The 20118-nt window shown below is 44.6% G+C and overlaps 1 protein-coding gene across 10 annotated transcripts in view; it reads left to right on the top strand.

Annotated features, from left to right (window-relative positions):
- The window catches only part of LOC147115929 (beta-galactoside alpha-2,6-sialyltransferase 1-like), a 232320-nt gene extending 213245 nt beyond the window's left edge, over nucleotides 1-19075 (top strand). For 9 of the 10 annotated variants that reach the window (XM_085990573.1, XM_085990576.1, XM_085990577.1 and 6 more), the window contains 2 exons: nucleotides 6321-6495; nucleotides 15034-19075. In XM_085990573.1, coding sequence (XP_085846699.1) covers nucleotides 6321-6495; nucleotides 15034-15287 — 429 coding nt within the window. In that variant the 3' untranslated portion in view covers nucleotides 15288-19075. Of the gene's footprint in view, nucleotides 1-6320; nucleotides 6496-15033 lie in introns of those variants that run through there. The other variant, XR_015078716.1, reaches the window with a different exon arrangement.
- Nucleotides 19076-20118: the final 1043 nt, after the last annotated feature.

Genomic DNA, 20118 nt, shown 5'->3' with positions numbered 1-20118 from the left:
ACAGTGTCCTCTCGCCCTTCAGAGTATTCGATATAGGCGTACTGAGGGTTTGCATGGAGGAGCTGTACCTTTTCCACAAGGGGGTCCGTTTTATGGCCTCTCACGTGCTTCCGCAATAGTACTGTCCCCGGAGACGTCAGCCACGCGGGTAGAGATATGCCCGAGGTGGATTTCCGGGGGAAAACGAACATCTTTTCATGAGGGGTAGCATTAGTGGCAGTACATAACGGAGACCTTATGGAGTGGCGCACGTCTGGGAGGACTTCCTGCCAGCGGGAGGTCGGAAGGCCTTTTGACTTTAAGGCTAACGTGACAGCCTTCCAAACAGTAGCATTCTCCCTTTCCACTTGCCCATTACCCCGGGGGTTGTAGCTAGTGGTTCTGCTAGTGGCTATCCCCTTCGAGAGCAAGAACTGGCGCAGCTCGTCACTCATGAATGACGTCCCCCTATCGCTGTGTATGTAGTTCGGCATGCCAAACATGCAGAATAGATTACAGAGACACTTGATGACCGTGGCACTGGTCATGTCTGGGCAGGGAATGGCGAAGGGGAAGCGGGAATATTCATCAATGATATTGAGGAAGTATACGTTACGGTCGGCAGAGGGAAGGGGTCCCTTGAAGTACAGACTTAGGCGCTCGAATGGCCGTGTGGCTTTGATAAGGTGTGCACGGTCAGGCCTGTAGAAATGAGGCTTGCATTCCGCACAGATGCGGCAGGCTCTGGTCATTGCCCTGACCTCCTCGATGGAGTGGGGCAGATTGCGGGACTTTATAAAATGGTATAGTCGGGTGACCCCTGGGTGACGGAGGTCGTTGTGGAGACCCTGTAATTTGTCCGTATGAATGCTGGCACACATTCCCCGCGATAGGACGTCTGGGGGTTCATTAAGGGCTCCCGGCCTGTACATAATATCATAGTCGAACGTGGATAGTTCGATCCTCCACCTGAGTATTTTGTCATTCTTGATTTTCCCCCTTTGTTATTAAACATGAAAGCCACCGACCGCTGGTCGGTGAGCAGGGTGAAACGTTTGCCGGCTAGGTAGTGTCTCCAGTGCCGCACTGCCTCCACTATAGCCTGTGCCTCCTTCTCGACAGAAGAGTGCCTGATTTCAGGTCCCTGAAGGGTTCGGGAGAAGAAGGCCACAGGTCTCCCAGCCTGATTGAGGGTCGCAGCTAAGGCAAAGTCTGACGCATCGCTTTCGACTTGAAAGGGAATGCATTCGTTCACTGCACACACTGCAGCCCTTTCAATGTCCTGTTTAATACTGGTGAAAGCCTCCCGAGCTTCAGCTGATAGTGGGAAGGACGTCGATTTAATGAGGGGTCGGGCCTTATCAGAGTAATTGGGCACCCATTGGGCATAATACGAAAAAAATCCCAGGCACCTTTTTAAAGCTTTGGGATTGTGTGGCAGGGGCAGTTCCTTTAGGGGGCGTAATCGGTCAGGGTCCGGTCCAATTACCCCATCTTCCACCACACAGCCGAGGATACAGAGACGGGTTGTGTTGAAGACACATTTGTCTTCATTGTAGGTTAGATTCAGCTTTAGGGCAGTTTTTAAAAATCTCGCAAGATTTAGATCGTGGTCTTGCTGGTTGTGCCCACAGATAGTGACATTGTCCAGATAGGGGTAGGTAGCTTGTAGTTTATACTCGTCAACCATGCGGTCCATCTCACGTTGGAAGACCGAGACCCCATTTGTTACCCCGAAGGGCACTCTGAGAAAATGGTAGAGGCGCCCGTTCGCCTCGAAGGCGGTGTATGGGCGGTCCTCCGTTCTAATGGGGAGCTGGTGATACGCGGATTTGAGGTCGATAGTCGAGAAGACTTGGTATTGCGCAATCTGGTTGACCATTTCTGATATGCGGGGTAAAGGGTAGGCGTCCAGCTGGGTATAAATATTAACAGTCTGGCTGTAGTCAATTACCATCCATTTCTTTTTGCTATTTTTAACTATGACTACTTGGGCACGCCACGGGCTGGTACTGCATTCAATAATGCCTTCCCACAGGAGTCTGTCCACTTCCGCCTTGATAAAGTGTCTGTCTTCCAGACTGTACCGTCTACTTTTGGTCGCTATGGGCCTACAGTTCGGAGCGAGATTAGCGAATAAAGAGGGCGGGCTGATTTTTACGGTTGATAGGCCACAGACTGTGAGTGGCGGTTGGGACCCGCCATATGCTAGCGTGACACTTTCGTGGTGGCACTGGAAGTCCAGGCCCAAGATTACATTAACACAGAGTTCTGGCATCACGAGGAGTTTAAAATCCTTGTAGTCCGTGCCTTTTACAGTCAGTGTTACCACACAGTCGCCCAAAATGTCCGAAGTGTGGGGCTTAGCAGCCATAGCAATTCTGCTCCGTGTAGGGGTTACCATTAATGAGTGCCGCCATACCAGGCTAGGGTGGATAAAACTCTCGGTACTCCCACAGTCAATTAAACATTTCGTTAAATTCCCGTTTACCTGTATGTCCATCATGGATTTTGTCAACGGGTGTGGCCTGGATTGATCCACCGTGATCGAAGCCACTGTTGGGCCCTGGGCAGCCGTTGAGTCGGGAAAAGATGGCGGATCCCAAGATGGCGGCCCGCACGGCACACACGAGGCGGTGACGGAGTTGGAAATCGGATTCCCCCTGCAGACTTTGCTAAAATGCCCCTTTTTCTTACATTTGAAGCATGTAGCGTCCTTCGCTGGGCATCGTTGTCTGGGGTGCTTGGCCTGGCCGCAGAAGTAGCATTTCGGGCCTCGAGACATTGCCGCTGTAGTAGGACTCCTGGGTGAACTTCTGTGTGGGGACTCCGGTGGCGTAGAGCTGGTCTGAGACCTGGATGGGGAAGATGGCGGCGCGCACGAGGCGGTGAGGGCCGCATGGCCGGAAGAATAAGAGTCAGAGTTTTTCTGGGCCACGTCCAGCGATCGCGCAGTGGCCACTGCCTTTTTTAAGTCCAGGACCTCCTTCTCCAGCAGTCTCTGCCGGATATAATTCGATTTGAGGCCCGTGATGAAGGAATCGCGGACCAATTCGTCAGAGTACGCGTTGGCCATCACGGCCTTGCAGTTACAGTCCCGGACCAGGTCCTTTAGGCCCTGTAAGAAATCGTCCATTGATTCCTCTGGTCGCTGCCTGCGTGTAGCCAGCAGATGCCTGGCGTACACTTCATTTACCGGCCTCTGGTATTGGGCCTTCAGGATAGTGATGGCCTCCGTGTAAGAGGTGGCGTCCCGGATGAACGAATAAATCCGATGACTTAGCGAGTAGTCAGTAGACTCAGTTTATCTACCTCGCTAGCGGATGAGGCCCCTGCGAAGAGTTCGAAGCATTTGAGCCAGTGTCCAAATTGATTTGATGCTTCAGCAGAATGTGGATCCAAGTCCAGACGCTCTGGTTTTAGGAGTCGATCCATCCTAGTATTCTTTAGTGATTAAAATTGATGGGCCTTCAATAACCACAAAACTAGATGTTATAGACTTAATCAAGTTGGCTTTTAATCACTAAGATCAGAGCTAACATCTCAACACGCCGACTGGTTCACAGGAATGAGTCATACAGATCCTGGGATCTTTATGTAAGAGAAGTCAGGGGCGGAGCCAAGAGCCAAGACCTGGAACCTCCCAGTCGGGAAAGAGGAAGTGAAACTATACACAGTGGGGGAGGATAATATACATGAGTGCAAAACGAATACAGGATCAAGACAAACAGATTTCATTACAAGCTCACTAACACAAGATGGGGAACAAGCCCGAAAACATTGCGAACCAGTGAACTTGCTCTTTGCTATTCCACTGCCGAATACACCTGCCCTGCATGGGAAAGGTCTACTCATGCCAAAAAGATGGATGCCGTTCTGAATGCAAGCTGCCGATTTATCACAGGTTGCCTAAAACCAACAAACACCAACAGCCTATATATCCTGGCGGGTATCACTCCCCCGATATAAGAAGAACGGTAGCCAGCAAGAAAGAGCGACTCCGTCAAACATCAGATGAGAGACACCCTCTGCATTGTCATACACCTACACCCAGCCACCTAAAGTCAAGAAAGAGCTTCATGAACAGTGTTGTTCCATTACAATCAACCTCATCTGAAGCCCGCATCGCCTTGTGGAAAGACCGGCTCGCCAGTCTTGAACAACCCCCAGCGATGGAAATTTTACTTGATGAAAGCCTTCCCCCAGGAGCTAATTGCAACTGGGCAACCTGGAATTGCCTTAACAGACTTAGGACCGGTGTAGGTTGCTCAAAGGTGTCACTAAGCAAATGGGGATATTCAACCAGCCCGACAACTTGTGAATGTGGAACTGAGGCACAGACTATGCAACGTCTCCTGCAATGCCCATCGTTAGAGGAACCCTGCGCTGTTGCAGATCTTGCCGAATTCAACAACAAGGCGCAAAAATGTGTCCAGTTCTGGCTGGGCTATGTATAGACTGTCCGTGGACACGATAAGAAGACGACCCCCAAAACATAGTAAAACTTTTTTTAAACATTTTTAAATCACATTTTTAAAATGACTTGAAATTACAATAAATTAACTTTTAAACAAAAATTTAAACTTTTGAAAAAAATAAAGTTTTTTACGGGGTTAAAAATAAACTTTTTTAAAAGTATTTTTAAATGATAAATCAGTGAAATTTTTTTTTTTTTTAACTTTTTTTCAACTCTTATCCTGGTAAAAGCAGGCCTTACGCCTGCTTTTACCAGGCGCAAGAATTGTAAGGGTTTTCTGCGGGCAGAGTGTCTCCAAAAAGCGGAACTATCTGCCTGCAGAGGCCCTTCTCCAGGGCAGCCGGAGGATCTGTCGGGAGCATTCTTGACAGATTGGAAATGCTGGTTTCCAGCACATGCGCTGTGCATGCCTGAAACCGGCATTTCCGATGTCCCTACAGGTGGGTAATCAGCGCGTACACACCCGTAGGGATTGGAATATCCGGCCCATTATAAGATAAATGGCACTGATCTCGTTTTCAGCAACCACCCTTCGAGGCTTCATTGGATAGGAAAATCAATTGGGGTGATGCGAAAGTTTTTTTTAAAAAGCCCTATTTTTTATATCTGTAGATAGGCTTTGTTCAGTCGAGCCCCCACACCCCCCCAAAAAAATTGTGCATTTTCCTAAATTATTTTTGAGCATTTTGTGAAAGTAATGGAAAATGGGTAACAAAGAAAGTAATGTTCTTTTATGAGCAGCATCTGAGTTTTTTCTTGTGAGCAAAAGAAAAAAAACTGACATTTGCTGAGGTTTGTTGATTGCTTCTAAAAATGATTTGGTTCCCTTCGACATGCAGTCCGTGGCTATTGTTGCCGGAACACACACATTATTGCTGAGATCATTTTGTAAATTCATATTCCAATTTGGGTTGCTGTCATGAGCATCTTCTAGATGTTAGACATGGTTACAAATAGGATTGGACTTTATCTACATTGTTTTATCAGCATATCTGTATGAAGATGCACTTATGGGGCACGTACTGGTCTGTATGGTGGTTCTCAACTTTTGAGTTTGCAGTAGAAGGATAGACCAGAGTTACAATCTTCCTCTGCTCAGGTTAGTTTGCACTGTTGCTGGCTCCCCAGCCATGCCTTTATTATTGATGCTGGCATTGTGGCCTGTGTACACGTGAGTATTCATGCATGCAGCACTTACTATGCAATGGGGAGTACATAAAGTTATAGTTTATAGTGAAAACGCTTAACTCTTTGAGGAGAATCACCTCGCCTGTGATGGGCTTTGCTTAGGTGGCTCCTCATGACGTGGCAGTGTTCTGCAGTACACCCAAACCCAGGCAGGTTGAAGTTAGCCCGTGCAAAGTAGAAGGGACATGAAACCACCTAGTGCAGGAACGGTTGTTGCAAAATGCATTATTGCAAAATGGTAGTGTTGTTGGACTGCTTAAAGCATCAATTGTATTTCTTATTAGTTGAAGATTAAAATGTGACTCATGACAATTTTATAATGGACTTATATCTTTATGGGATGTGGGTGTCGGTGGCAAAACCGGCACTTATTGCCCATCCCTAATTGCCCTTGAGAAGGTGGTGGTGAGCCGACTTCTTGAACCGCTGCAGTCCGTGTGGTGAAGCTACTCCCACAGTGCTGTTAGGGAGAGTCTTCTAGGATTTTGACCCAGCAATGATGCTGAATTTTGACAGGACACCCAGCTATGGTGGGACTTCAGTGACTGTACCTCAGAATGTACAATTCATTTTTTTAAATCCAGCAATAAATTTGTCAATGAAGGAGAGAAAAACAAGTGCCATTCTACATCACAGTACTCAACATTTCTGCGTTTACTTTTTTTCCCCCCACCAGTGGTTTAACCATCCAGACTATAATTTCTTTGAGAATTATAAAAAGTATCGTGAAAAGAATCCAAACCAGCCCTTCTACATTATAAACCCCAAGATGCAATGGCAGCTTTGGAACATCATGCAGGAGAACACAGCTGAAGACATCCAGCGTAATCCTCCCTCCTCTGGGCTAATGGGTGAGTGAAGAGCCTCCAGCAACATGGCTGACTTTGTATGTTTCAGTAATGTAATTGCTATCGGTTGAGAGATTCTTTTCTTCTCCTGTGCTATGCTATTTTATGCGAAGTAAGATAACCTTGTGATTTACTTTGGTGTTTTTTTACTTCTGTATTCAAAGTAATGAACATTGGAATAAAATTGAACACAGTTTAATTCTGTTTTGAAAAGTTATTCTGGCAGGAAGAATAATTTTTGAAAACGGAAAAGCAGTCTCAACAACAGAAACTTGTATTTAAAAATGGCAAATGCCAATTAAGTAGCAACATACTTGAGGTAACAGAATAGAAAAGAGATTGGGGGGGTTTTGGCGGATAGGCTGTTAAAACCACGAGTTCAGTGTTCGCAACTGGTAAGAAAAGCAACTGAAATGTTGGGATGTATAGCTAAGGTGTGACCTCTAAGTCAAAGGAGGTGATGTTGAAGTTTGGAGTGCTGCCTTCAGTTTTAATCGCCGTAGTGCAGGAAAGATGTAGGATTATTGGAAAGAGTTCCGAGGAAGGCTACGAGGCCTGAGCTTGGAAGCCTGAGTTATGAGGAAAGATTGCCTCACCTGGGACATCACTCTCTATAGAGGAGGAGGAAGAGTGGGCACTTGATAGAGAACTACAGAATTTTCATCGCTACGGAGAATTTGGATCTCCTCTTGGGCACTCAGTTTAAATTTAAGAATATAGGAAATTTAGGCAACATTTTTTAAATAAGTGTATGATAGAATTATGGAACAGATTACTAGAGTGGGTGGTGGAGCAGAGAACCATGGCAGATTTATAAAAAGGACTAAATAAATTCATATTTAGAAGCATGGTGCAGGGCAATTAGTTCCCGAATCACAGTAAGAAAGAAGAACTTTCTCCTTCTCATGTTCTCAGGATGTCCCAAAGCACTTCACAACCAATGGATTACTTTTGAAGTGAAGTCACTGTTATGTCAGCAAATCCAGCAGCCAAATTGTACAAACAGCAAATGAGATAAATGACCAGTTATTCTATTTTTAGTGGTGTTGTTTGAGAGATAAAAGTTGGTCAGGTCACCGGGAGAACTCCCTGCTCTTCTTTGAATTGTGCCGTGGAATCTTTTACATCCACCTGAGCAGGCAGATGGGGCCTCGGTTTAATGTCTCATCCAAAAGAGTGCAGCTCTGACAATCCAGCTCTCCCTCAGTACTGCACCAAAGGGTCAGCCCAGAATATTTGGACTGGGCCTTGAACCCACAACCCACTGACTCAGGCAAGAGCACTGATATTGGGCTAAGTTGGTGGAAGATGATGGGCGATTTGGAAGGGTAGGCTAAATAGACCCATCATTTTTACCTGCCCGAAATATCCCTATATTACTATGTATGGAACCTTTAATATAATAAACATTCCAAGTGATTTATGTATGAAAGAGTGGATACCAAGCACTGGTAGAAGAATTAAGAGAGATGGTTGAGAGCAAAATTTTTTTTTTAATAGGTTTTGGAGAGACCTTAAAAAGCAGGGAAAGTAGCAGCAAGGCAATAGCCTAGGGGGAGGTTTCCAGAGGGTAGGCTAAAGCTGCTGAAGGCTCCATCCATAACTCACGGGCTGGTTTGAGGGCCAGTTCAAATCCTGTAACTATGGAACTCTTCGCCTCCAAATGCACTTACCTTGTCTTCTGTCCTTTACATTTCAACTCTGGTGATGTGCTGCATTATAGGCCTTGCGTTTTCACCTATGTTCCTCATCTTTCAAAAGAAAGGACGGTCTATTCTGTGATCTGTTTCGCTGTCCCTGAAGTTGAATGGCAGGGAAGATTTGCACTACAGTAGAGATGCTAGAGCTGAAATGTGAGACAGCGAGACATGAGGTGTGAGTGTGGGCTGGCAGCAGCTATAGTCTTAATGAGCATTCCTGCTCCTCCTGGCTCCGTATTAAGGTAAGTTTTTTTTTAAATTACCTGCAAGCTTCTTCAGGAGCCTCCAGTGGTCCCTTTGGTTAGACCGCTGTAGAGCCTGAAAACTTTTAACCAAGTTCATGAATGGGCCCAGAAGTGGGCACAGGAGCCTCATTTCAATATTGAAATGGAGCCGGCGCACATTTCAGGCGACCGCCATTGCCGTCTAAAAAAAGGCCCAGCCAAATTTAGCAGTGGCCTGGGCACATAAATCGGGTGCAGGTCATCCTACTGCTAAATTTGTCATCATTAACTGTGTTGAATTTCTAGCCCAGTACTTGTTTTGTTTACATTGTGAGAAACTAGCAGTGTGTTTCACTTTACATTTTGGGTTAAGGAAGGGTTTAAGGTCACAAGCTGCCTCCTCATTTGTTCAGTCACTTAATGCTTTCCATTTCATAACTGAAAGCAGGAAAACCAAGCGGAACTATTTATTATACCAAATTATTCATCCAGATAAGGGCACGAATCTGATCAATGCCTTGGTCAACGAGTTGGAATGGTAAAAGGTCAAGTGAAGAAATTAGAGTTGTCAGGAGCTAGATTGGATAAAAAGTGAATTATGTTAAATGATTCTTTACAGACATGTTGGTAGATAGGAGAAGCATGGCAGGAAAGTGAAATGAGGAAGGACAAAAAGTTAATGACCTGATAAATTGAAGCTGGAACAAAGCAAAACAACGCAGTAACAGAGAAACAGATAAGATCACAGCAAGAAAATTCTCAAATTGAAATTGGAGATGGGAAAAAAATTGACCCTTGTCGGTGAAAGGGATGAACTAAAGAAGAAAAATTGCAATTAAACTCTATCTATAGGACCGAGCAGCTCAGGACAACCAGATTTTACGTGCAAGTGCTTGGAGCTTCGCACAAGCGTGTGTTGGTTCGTGCACACAATAAACTTGGGGTATTTGGGGGCAACTCAACCCAAAGAACTGCTGGGAGAAGTTAAAAATGTGAGTACATTTAGAAGATCAAAGTGTTACTTTTTTCTTCTAAATGTCATATTACCAAGCAATCTCCACATTTAAAAATAAAACCAAATCCATGGTAGTGCATTTGTCAGTTTCTTGGAGGATATCCGAGGGGACATCACTCTAGGATCTCCAAATAAGTACGGTGGAAAAGATTGTTCAATATCTCTCCTTCCCTGAGAGTAAATGGCCAAAATTGCGAGGCTCTGCTGCCAGTGTAGAGCCTTGCTAGCAACGAGCATGAGTCAGAAAATTAGGACAACAGTGTTATCAGTAAAGATAGTATATTATAATAGTATTATTGGTAAAAGTGACCATGAAGCTGTCAGCTTGTCATAAAAACCCATCTGGTTCACTAATGTCCTTTAGAGAGGGAAACCTGCCGTCCTTACCTGGTCTGGCCTGTATGTGACTCCAGTCCCACACCAACATGGTTGACTCTTAACTGCCCTTTGAAGTGGCCTAGCAAGCCACTCAGTTGTATCAAATAGAAGATGGCCCACTATCCTCTTCTAAGGGCAAATAGGAATGGGCAATAAAATGCCTGCCTTGCCAGCAATGTCCATATCATCAGAATGAATAATAATAAAAAATACAGTTACAGCCCCATCCCTGGCCCATGCTTTACCCCTGCTGCATGTTATTTTTTTTATTCATTTGTGAGATGTGGGCATCGCTGGCAAAGCCAGCATTTATTGCCCATCCCTAATTGCCCTCGAGAAGGTGGTGGTGAGCCGCCGCCTTGAACCGCTGCAGTTCGTGTGGCGAAGATACTCCCACAGTGCTGTTAGGGAGGGAGTTCCAGGATTTTGACCCAGCGACGATGAAAGATCGGCGATATACTTCTAAGTCAGGATGGTGTGTGACTTGGAGGGGAACTTGAAGGTGGTGGTGTTCCCATTATGGCCTCTTCCAAAGAGCATTGGTTCATAAAGACAACTTAATTAAGTGCAAAATATTAAAATTATGTTACAATTTCTGACCAATAGGTGGAACTAAAAGGCTTTGGACCAAAAGCAATCATAATTCTATAGCTTTCAAGAGAAGAGATTCAACATCATGGACTCATGTTTTAACAAAGTTGCAATCAGTGCTTGATGCTAACTTTTCTTGTTTTTCCCCACTTACTTTAAGTTAATCATCCCCGAATGATGCATCATTGTCCAGTTGAGAGGACAGGCAGGTAACTTGCTCCGGGCCTTTACTATGCTTAAGCTGGAGGCTAGAAATTGACTAAAATAACCTAGGTCCAATTATACAGAGGCTTGCCTCCAGTGGGGAGCTGGGTCCACTCAGAGTGCATATCAGGAGAGCACAGGCCTGCTCCTTTTGCTTTTACATTCACTAATTTAAATTTTAAATGGATGGAAAATCATGGGGAGTGTGCCTTAGATTTCCTAATATGTGTTCCCAATTGCCGACACTCTTCAATAGATGTGAAAAAGTTACTGTATGGGCTAGAAGTGTGTCTGGGCACTTTTTCGTGCCGGCAGTGTACATGCCAACTGAGAGGCCCGAGGTCAGCCCTAAATTAGGCCTTGAGCCTCATTTAAATAATTTAGGCGAGCTGCTGGTGCCTCTCAACAGGCGGCTCCCTAGAGGTAGGTCCCGGGGGTAGGTGTTGGGAATGAGTGGATCAGTGCGGGGAGCAACCAGGATACTGTGGAGTCAGGGAGCTCTCCTGGCTCCTCCGCAACATTTTTCAAAATCTTATCTTATGTTGGCAGCTGCTGAATGAGCACTTCATAAGCTTTATTCAGAGATCACTCCTGCCCATTCTCACAGAATGTTCAAAATCTATGTGTCGAGAACGGAGTCCTACATATGTGTGTGAGCATATATGCAGAGAACTCGCTCATGGCCCTGAGATTACAATTACAGCAAAACAGTGTGGATCATGCGTTGTCGGCTGCAAATCAATTCTTCAGCTACTGGTTTCGGACCAGTAGCAATCTTAATCATTGATTTACTAGTTAGAGGCTTAATGGACTGTATACAATTGATAATAAGCAGCAAATCATCCTCTTTGTAATTTGGGCCTGAGGTAAATAGGCTAATTGAAGTATCAGCGGCGCAGATTCAGCCTACATTCAGGCAGTAATTGTTTTATTTCATTTAAATTTAATGAGGATATTCTGGCAGTGCTAACAACATCACTGCAGCTGAATCCTATTCACCCGTGCAAAAGATTTATGCTAAACATCAGATGCTTGTGTTTGTACATATTTGAAGAAGAAAAGGATTTTCCAATTATTGATTTCATTCACTTAGCATTTCTATTTATAAGGTTATCAATTATATAGTCCAAAAATAACAATAAATATGGCATAATACAGTATAATATGTAATAGAATATAATAGTACTAGATTACTGCCCAGGCAATGAAGACAACAATCTCCCACATTGTCTCAGTTGATGTGCTCTTTGATTATTCTGGTCAGTGCAGCAAAATTCCCACTTGTGATATGATATATCCATGCATGAGCTTATCGTGGATGATTGCATTGACATCATGGCCCTGACGGAAACTTGGTAAAGGGGTGATGACACCTTACCCTTGAATGAAGCCTCCCTGCCTGGCTATACCTTCCACTACTGGCCCCGCTCAGACCGCCGTGATGGCGGTGTGGCTCTCATCACCAAATCACATCTTGGTCTGTCCCCCTATTCCTCCAGCACTTTCTCCTCCTTTGAGCATCTCACCTCTCATTTAAAATTCTCCTTCTCTACCGCCCACCCAAGTACCATAAAAATGTTATTACCGAGATATCTTCACTGCTTTCTCCCTCAGCCTCTGCACCGAATGACTTCTCACCCTCGGTGATTTGACCTTGATCTCAATTCATCATGCTCTCTCTCCTCTGAGTTCACTAGCCTCCTATCCTCCCTTAATCTCTCCCTCCATATAAACTCCCCAACGCATATTCACGGCCACCCACTCGACCTTGCCATCTCTCGTGGCCTCGCTACTCCCATCGTGCCAATCGCAGATAAGGCCATCTCTGACCACTTTCTTGTATCACTCTCCACCCAGATTCCCTTTCCACCCTCCCCCAACCCTACTTCCTACTGTATCCGCCCCTGGAAACAACTCTCTCCCAGCTCTCTTACAACTGCACTTATGAAATCCCAACTGTCCAGCCTTTGGCCCCCCCCCATTCACCATGACATTTCTGCAGCTCAACCACACCCTCACCAGCACCTTTGATGCCCTAGTCCCTATTAAAACAAGTACTCTCTCTCTCTCACCCTGGCCATTCCCTCTGGTATGGCCCTCATCTTCGCTCCCTTAAGTCCAAGGGTCATAGACTTGAATGAATATGGCGGACAACTGATTTAGCCATTCACCGCCAGATCTGGCTGGACCACATAAAGCATTATCAGGTCCTGCTCTCATCTGCCAAAATTGCTCACTATTCCTGAATCATTCTGGAATGCAAAGATAAACCACAGCTTCTATTCTCCACTGCTAACCGTCTTCCTAAACCCCTCTCCCCTGTCTCCTCCACCCTCACCTCCGACAACAAGTGTGAGGAGTTCATGGACTTCTTTGTCTCTAAGATTGAGACCATCCGTTCACCTGCCTCTGCCACTTCCCTTCCTTCCCCAGGCCAAACTTCCTCTAAGGTTTCCCCCAGCCCTAGCCCTGAATTCACATATTTTTCCAGTTCCTCTCCGATCTCCCCTCGTGACCTCTCCGCGCTCATCTTGTCCATGAGACCCACTTCCTGCTCACTCGACCCTATTCCCACCAAACTGCTGACCACCCAACTTCCTTTTCTGGCTCCCATGTTAGCTGACATTGATAACGGTTCTCCTCCGGTATTGTCCCCCTCTCCCACAAATCTGCTGTCATCACCCCCTCTTCAAAAAAACAACCCTTGACCCCTCCATCCTTGCAAACTAACACCCCATCTCCAACCTCCCTTTCCTCTCCAAAGTCCTTGAATGTTTTGTCGCCTCCCAAATCCATGCCCATCTTTCCCGCAACTCCATGTTTGAATCCCTCCAATCAGGTTTCCGCCCTGCCACAGTACCGAAACGGCTCTCATCAAAGTCACAAATGACATCCTTTGTGACAGTGACAAAGATTAAACTATCCCTCCTCATCCTTCTTGACTTGACTGCAGCCTTTGACACGGTTGACCACTCCATCCTTCTCCAACGCCTCTCTACCGTCGTCCAGCTGGGTGGGACTGCACTCGCCTGGTTCCATTCTTATCTATCTAATCGTAGCCAGAGAATCACCTGCATTGGCTTCTCTTCCTGCTCCTGCATCGTTACCTCTGGTGTGCCTCAAGGATCTATCCTTGGCCCCCTCCTGTTTCTCATCTATGTGCTGCCCCTTGGCGACATCATCCGAAAACACAGCGTCAGTTTCCACATGTACGCTGATGACACCCAGCTCAACCTCACCACCACTTCTCTTGACCTCTCCATGGTCTCTAAATTGTCAGACTGCTTGTCCAACATCCAGTTCTAGATGAGCAGAAATTTTCTCCAATAAAATATTGGGAAGACTGAAGCCATTGTTTTCGGTCCCCGCCACAAACTCCGTTCCCTAGCCACTGTATCCATCCCTCTTCCTAACGTCTGTCTGAGGCTGAACCACACTGTTTGCAACCTTGGTGTCATATTTGACCCTGAAATGAGCTTCTGACCACATATCCGCCTATTTCCACCTCCGTAACATCGCCCATCTCCACCCCTGCCTCAGCTCATCCGCTGCTGAAACCCTCATCCATGCCTTTGTTACCTCTAGACTTGACTATTCCAACGCACTCCTGGCTGGCCTCCCACATTCTACCCTACGTAAACTTGAGGTCATCCAAAACTCGGCTGCCCATGTCCTAACTCGCACCAAGTCCTGTTCACCCATCACCCCTGTACTCGCTGACCTATATTGGCTCCCAGTTAAGCAACGCCTCGATTTCAAAATCCTCATCCTTGTTTTCAAATCCCTCCATGACCTCTCTCTCCTATCTCTGTAATCTCCTCCAGCCCCACAACCCCCCCCCCCCAGGGTATCTGCGCTCCTCTAATTCTGCCCTCTTGAGCATCCCTGACTATAATCGCTCAACCATTGGTGGCCGTGCCTTCTGTTGCTTAGGCCCTAAGCTCTGGAATTCCCTACCTAAAGCTTTCAACCTCGCTACCTCTCTTTCCTCCTTTAAGATGCTCCTTAAAACCTACCTCTTTGACCAAGCTTTTGGTCACCTGCCCTAATTTTCTCTGTATGTGGCTCGCTGTCAAAATTATTTGTCTTATATTACTCCTGTGAAACGCCTTGGGACCTTTTACTATGTTAAAGGCGCTAGATAAATACAAGTTGTTGTTGATAGTCAGGGGCTTGCACCAGGGCTGTCATTAAGTAGACATCCTGCTTATAAGTAATAAGTCTGACTTAAAACCAACCTCGACAAAAGATATGAGAAAAGATAGATTTGTACTGAGTATGCTTCCCCATGGTTACCCGCTCCTTTTTGCTCAGTGTAAGTTATCCTGTTGGTATCATATCCTTTACTTGGAATGTAGCCTCACCTGTTGGTGAATGTGCAAGTGAAAGATGAAGAAACCATCAGATAATGTCTTTCTTTCATTCACAGGTATCCTATTAATGATGACCATTTGCGACCAAACGGATGTTTATGAATTTTTGCCCTCAAAAAGACGAACAGATCTCTGCCATTATTATGAAAAGTTCCAAGACCAGGCCTGTACAATGGGTGCTTACCACCCATTGATGTTTGAGAAAAATCTGGTGAAACGTATAAACCATGGTTCAGATGAGGAGATCTACAGTCAAGGCAAAGTCACACTACCGGGATTTAGAACATTCCAGTGTCCTAATACAGAATAAATGTAGTGTGGCGAGCTGTCAGTGCTTTGATTCATTATCCTCTACACCTCAATTATAGTTCATGTTAGTAAAATCAGTTTGATTTTCTGTTTATCATTTTTAATTTGCAGTAAATCTTTTTGAATCTAAGCACCTTACGAGGGTAATTTTCAACATCTCCGCCTTTGAGCATCTCACTGTATTCCACCCCTCTCACCTCTCATTTAAAATTCTCCTTCTCTACCGCCTACCCAAGTACCATAAAAATGTTATTACCGAGATATCTTCACTGCTTTTCTCCCTCAGCCTCTGCAATGAGCAACTTCTCATCCTTGGTGATTTCAACCTCCATCTCAATTTATCATGCTGTCTCTCCTCTGAGTTCACTAGTCTCCTATCCTCCCTTTATCTCTCCCTTCATGTAAGCTCCCCAACCCATATTCACGGCCACCCCCTCGACCTTGCCATCTCTCATGGCCTCGCTACTCCCATCGTGTCAATCGCAGATGAGGCCATCTCTGACCACTTCCTCGTATCACTCTCCACCTACATCCCCCTTCCCCCCAACCCTACTTCCTTCTGTGTCCGCCCCTGGAAAAAACTCTCCCAACTCTCTTTACAACTGCTCTTACGAAATCCCAACTGTCCAGCCTTTGGCCCTCCATTCACCATGACATTTCTGCAGCTACTGATCTGCTCAATCACACCCTCACACAACTCACCTGCCCTAATTTCTCCTTATGTGGCTCGGTATCAAATTTTTTGTCTTATAGTATTCCTGTGAATCACCTTGGGACGTTTTACTGCGTTAAAGGTGCTAAATAAGTACAAGTTGTTGTTGGATGATAACCTGGCAAAGCAGATTGGCCACTGCTGTGGAACCCGACCGCTTTTCATCCCATTGCTATCGTGGGATGAAAATTGTGCAGGTTCTACAATGAGCGAGCAATCCACTTCACCAGGTTGCCACCCAGGTGGATAAGTTGAAAATGACACCCAAAAATTCAGAAGGTTTGTGACATCCAGGATTGGATTGATATTGATCATTTTAAAATGCTCTTTTCCAAAACTGAATTAACAACCTCAAAACTTGATTTCAAGCTCATGAACTGTAAATTAATAAAAATATAATATTCTGCCAACAGATTAAATGGTATTGACAGGGAGTGCCCTCCTAGTAAGCAGTTTGGGACTGTGTGCAGTTTACAGATAATATGTAAGATCCTTCCACTATCTGTCTGAGATCGTACAGTGTCAGAAAATGGTTGTAGTGATTCTTTAATGACACTCTGGGGGCAATTTTCAACTGGCAGCCAGATATTTCTCGCCTGAAAAACAGGTGGCTGGTGATTGAAAATTGGGGGGGGCCCAAGGCCCACCAGATGCAATTTTCAGGCAGGCCTGTCAATTTGGTGAGCAGCACAACTGCCTGTTTCAGGCAGGAGGCTACTTAAAAATGCAAATTGGGGTTCTGTGCCGGTTGTCTTTTCAGGCACAAGTGGGCAGAGTATGCGTGCCGTTTGCTCCGCCCATTCATGCCAGACAGTGAGAGGCCTAACCAGTGGTCCTTAAAGGGACCGACGGAAGCTGCTCCAAACAAGGATTAAACATATTTTTGAGAGAACTTTAGTAGGGCCGGAAGGAGCAGAGGTGACAGTGGACCGTGGTATTTTTGCACAGCTCCTCCTGGCTCCACAAAAATACCGTAGCTGCTGCCGACTGGCCAAGATCCCATTGTTGTCCCCCCCCACCTAGCTGGTGAGCTGCATCCGGGGTGCCCATTTAGCGCCCGCAGCTCACTGAATGTATTCAGATGAGGCGCAAACTTGAAAATGGTTCAGGCCTCCCGACATCAGCTTCGGGCAGTCGACACAGCTGCTCCACCGACTTCTCAGCTGGCTCGGGCAGAAGCCGAAAATCTCCCACTGCACTGTCAATTTTCCTAGTGCATCTGAATGTTTCTGAATATTTTTAAAGTGATTTAATTAATAGTTAAACTAAATCTCAATAAAAACGATGCCATTTTTCTTTTCTATTAATTACTCTAAAAGCAAGGAAGAAAAATTCCACCAAAGTTGTGTATCAGCAATGACCTTAACTATTGGGTAAATGCTTAGTAAACTTTCCGCTCTAGAAGTGCAAAGAGAACAAAGATCTATGGAAATGTGATTAACAGGTTGCGATCCCAATAATTTCAACGGGCATGCTCCAATTACAATACTTGTAATATTTTCTTGCTCTTTATTTAAAACTTCTCCCCTTCCTTTTAACTTTTTTCGCCGGGTTCTTTTGTTGGGGTTATCAGAAAGCAGCTTTACTTTTTAAAATGTTAAATTGTAAGCCCATAGTTGCCAACATGGATAGCTGGTGACAGGAGGACAAAGATTTTCTCAGTTCACTATTTATGGTAAAATGCTAAGCATGAGTATGAAGGACCCATATATGATAACAGAGTAAATCTTCCCCCTTCCTAGGAGCACACACTGCCTTATACAGTATTGAGCTTTGGGTGAAGTTGTCAATTGACCTACGTGGACTCATGTCTATTGTCTGCATATTGCCTGTTGAAATAAACTTTATTTCATAAATTTATATCGAGTGTATAAAGAATCTGAAAGAGCATAATTTTCTCCAATGAACAAAATTGTGGATGGAATATTGAGATCGGTATTTCTGATTATTCCACTAAATGGATGTAAAAGTGATTCCTATCATGATAGCGAACTATATGTATCCATATTTTATAATATATGAAAAGCCTTGTGTATAGTTAACCTCAGACTTGAAATGTGAATTACATAGAATGCACAGCACAGAAACAGACCATTTGGCCCAACGGGTCCATGCCGGTCGATGTTTATGTTCTACACGATCCTTCACCCATCCCTCTTCATCTAACCCTATCATCATAACCTTCAATTCCTTTCTCCCTCTTGTGTTTATCTAGCTTCCCCTTAAATGCATCTACACAATTCGTCTCAACTACTCTTTGTGGTATCGAGTTCTACATTCTAACCACTGTAGTGCAAAAAGATCTGTTTTTTTCTGATTGATGTGTGAAAAATTTGATCCAATCGAAAAAACATCTTGCCATTATCCACTTGGCTCAAATTTCTCAGGAGCCAATCAGAAGACATTTTACCACTATCCCAGTTGCACTGATTGATTCTGCCAATCAATGAAAAACCATTGGACAGCCAGCCACTTAATTTACTGTCTTTGACACATCTCTCACAAACCACTCCCATAGTCATTATCAATCTGCTAATGGTCTTTACATTGCAAAGAAGCCAGAATGGAATACACAGACTGCCTCAAAAAAGAAAACAAAACTTATGAAAAAGTTGCTTCCATGTAGTTTATATTCTATGTTATAAGACTTGTACTAGAGATTTAAACAGGTTTTGAAGTTAGTGAATTCATAGCCTTAATAAGATTTTTTTCTTCCTTTAAATTTTAATTTGCAATCTGGAAATATTGGACAGATGTAAATTATCAGATTAAATCGTCTGTTATGGTTTGTTGTATTCTCAACCCCTAACCTAATCTCAGTGAAAAACATTTATTAACGTTGTCTTAATGTCAAATCTGTATGGTAGATGCAAAGCCTGGGATAAGACGTTAAACTATTTGACGTCCTGTCTCGTAACTGCCATTAAAGAAACACTGAAAAATAATGGATTGAAATTGGGGTAGCAATTTACCTTGGGAAGGCACTTTGAACCTTGAACTGTAAATATTGTGATTTCTTTTGCCTGTAGTGCTCCCTGTAGTAGTTGTGGAATAATAAATTAAATTAATTGCTTATATGTAGTGTTTTAAGTGAATTCTTCATTAGTGAAGTATCCTTATCAGTGCATGTTATATAGAGCTGGTGGTTTAGTGAGGGGCTAATATGATTGTAAAAGCATGTCTGTCAGATTTTATATCTGTGTTAACATTTTTTCGAGATGATATTCAACAACAATTTAATAAATTACTGGATGAGATATATTAATGAACACCATCTTATGAGATGTTTTAGTCTACGTTATCATTTCATGTGTTCTGTAGTAACCATTTGAAAAGCTGTTCTAATTGCCATTTGATTAACAGGAACCACAGCTCTATTGCTTTGAGTAATACTCAGCAATGTCATTAACTTTAAAAGGACCTTCCAAAGAAGGAAGCAGGAGGGTGGGCTACACAAACAGGACATTTCTATAAGATCTGGCAGTAAAATATTAAAATTGGTTATTGAGAAATCTTGATGGCTGGAGTTCAATGAAATCTCAAACCTGGAGTCATTTAAAAGGCAGTAAAAACTGGGTAGCGCCCCTACCTTCGCCGGGGCACTAATTTTAGCGCCCCGAAAAAGTTAGCACCGCCCACGGCCGATTTTCCCAGGTAGCGCTCCAAGAGGGAGAAGGGGTGCTACTGGAAGCGCCCTGCGTCCCTCTTGGGGCGCTGCAAGCCAATATCTTGGGCCGCAGGTAGGTCCCCCTGACCCCAGTGGACATAGCGTCCGGCGGAAAGTCGGGGGCGCCACCCAATGTTAGCCGGGGCGCGAATTTAGCCCCCAGTATCTCTAGTGTTTGTCTTATGGTCTAACTGTAAAGATGTAAAAGGCACAATCATACTAATAGCAAGAAATTTTATGATCAACACATGTTAAGTAAATAGAGTTGAACTAGATGTTAACACTATCAAGTACTACAATAAAACAATATGGGGGGAAAATTTGATTGCTCTGTGCCTTCTGTTAGCGCCCAGGCGCGACATCACCAACGTCTCTCGCGAAATTAAGTAGGAGGTTAGCGGCGGCAGTAACCGTTGGCGCCCCACAGCGCTCTGTCGCCAGCTATGACGTCGG

This window comes from Somniosus microcephalus, chromosome 6 (genome assembly GCF_052327205.1).
Source record: "Somniosus microcephalus isolate GS21.2 chromosome 6, FLI_Smic_1.0, whole genome shotgun sequence".
NCBI lineage: Eukaryota > Metazoa > Chordata > Chondrichthyes > Squaliformes > Somniosidae > Somniosus > Somniosus microcephalus.
The sequence above is the reverse complement of the archived record's forward strand: the minus strand, read 5'-3'. Positions and strand labels throughout refer to the sequence as shown.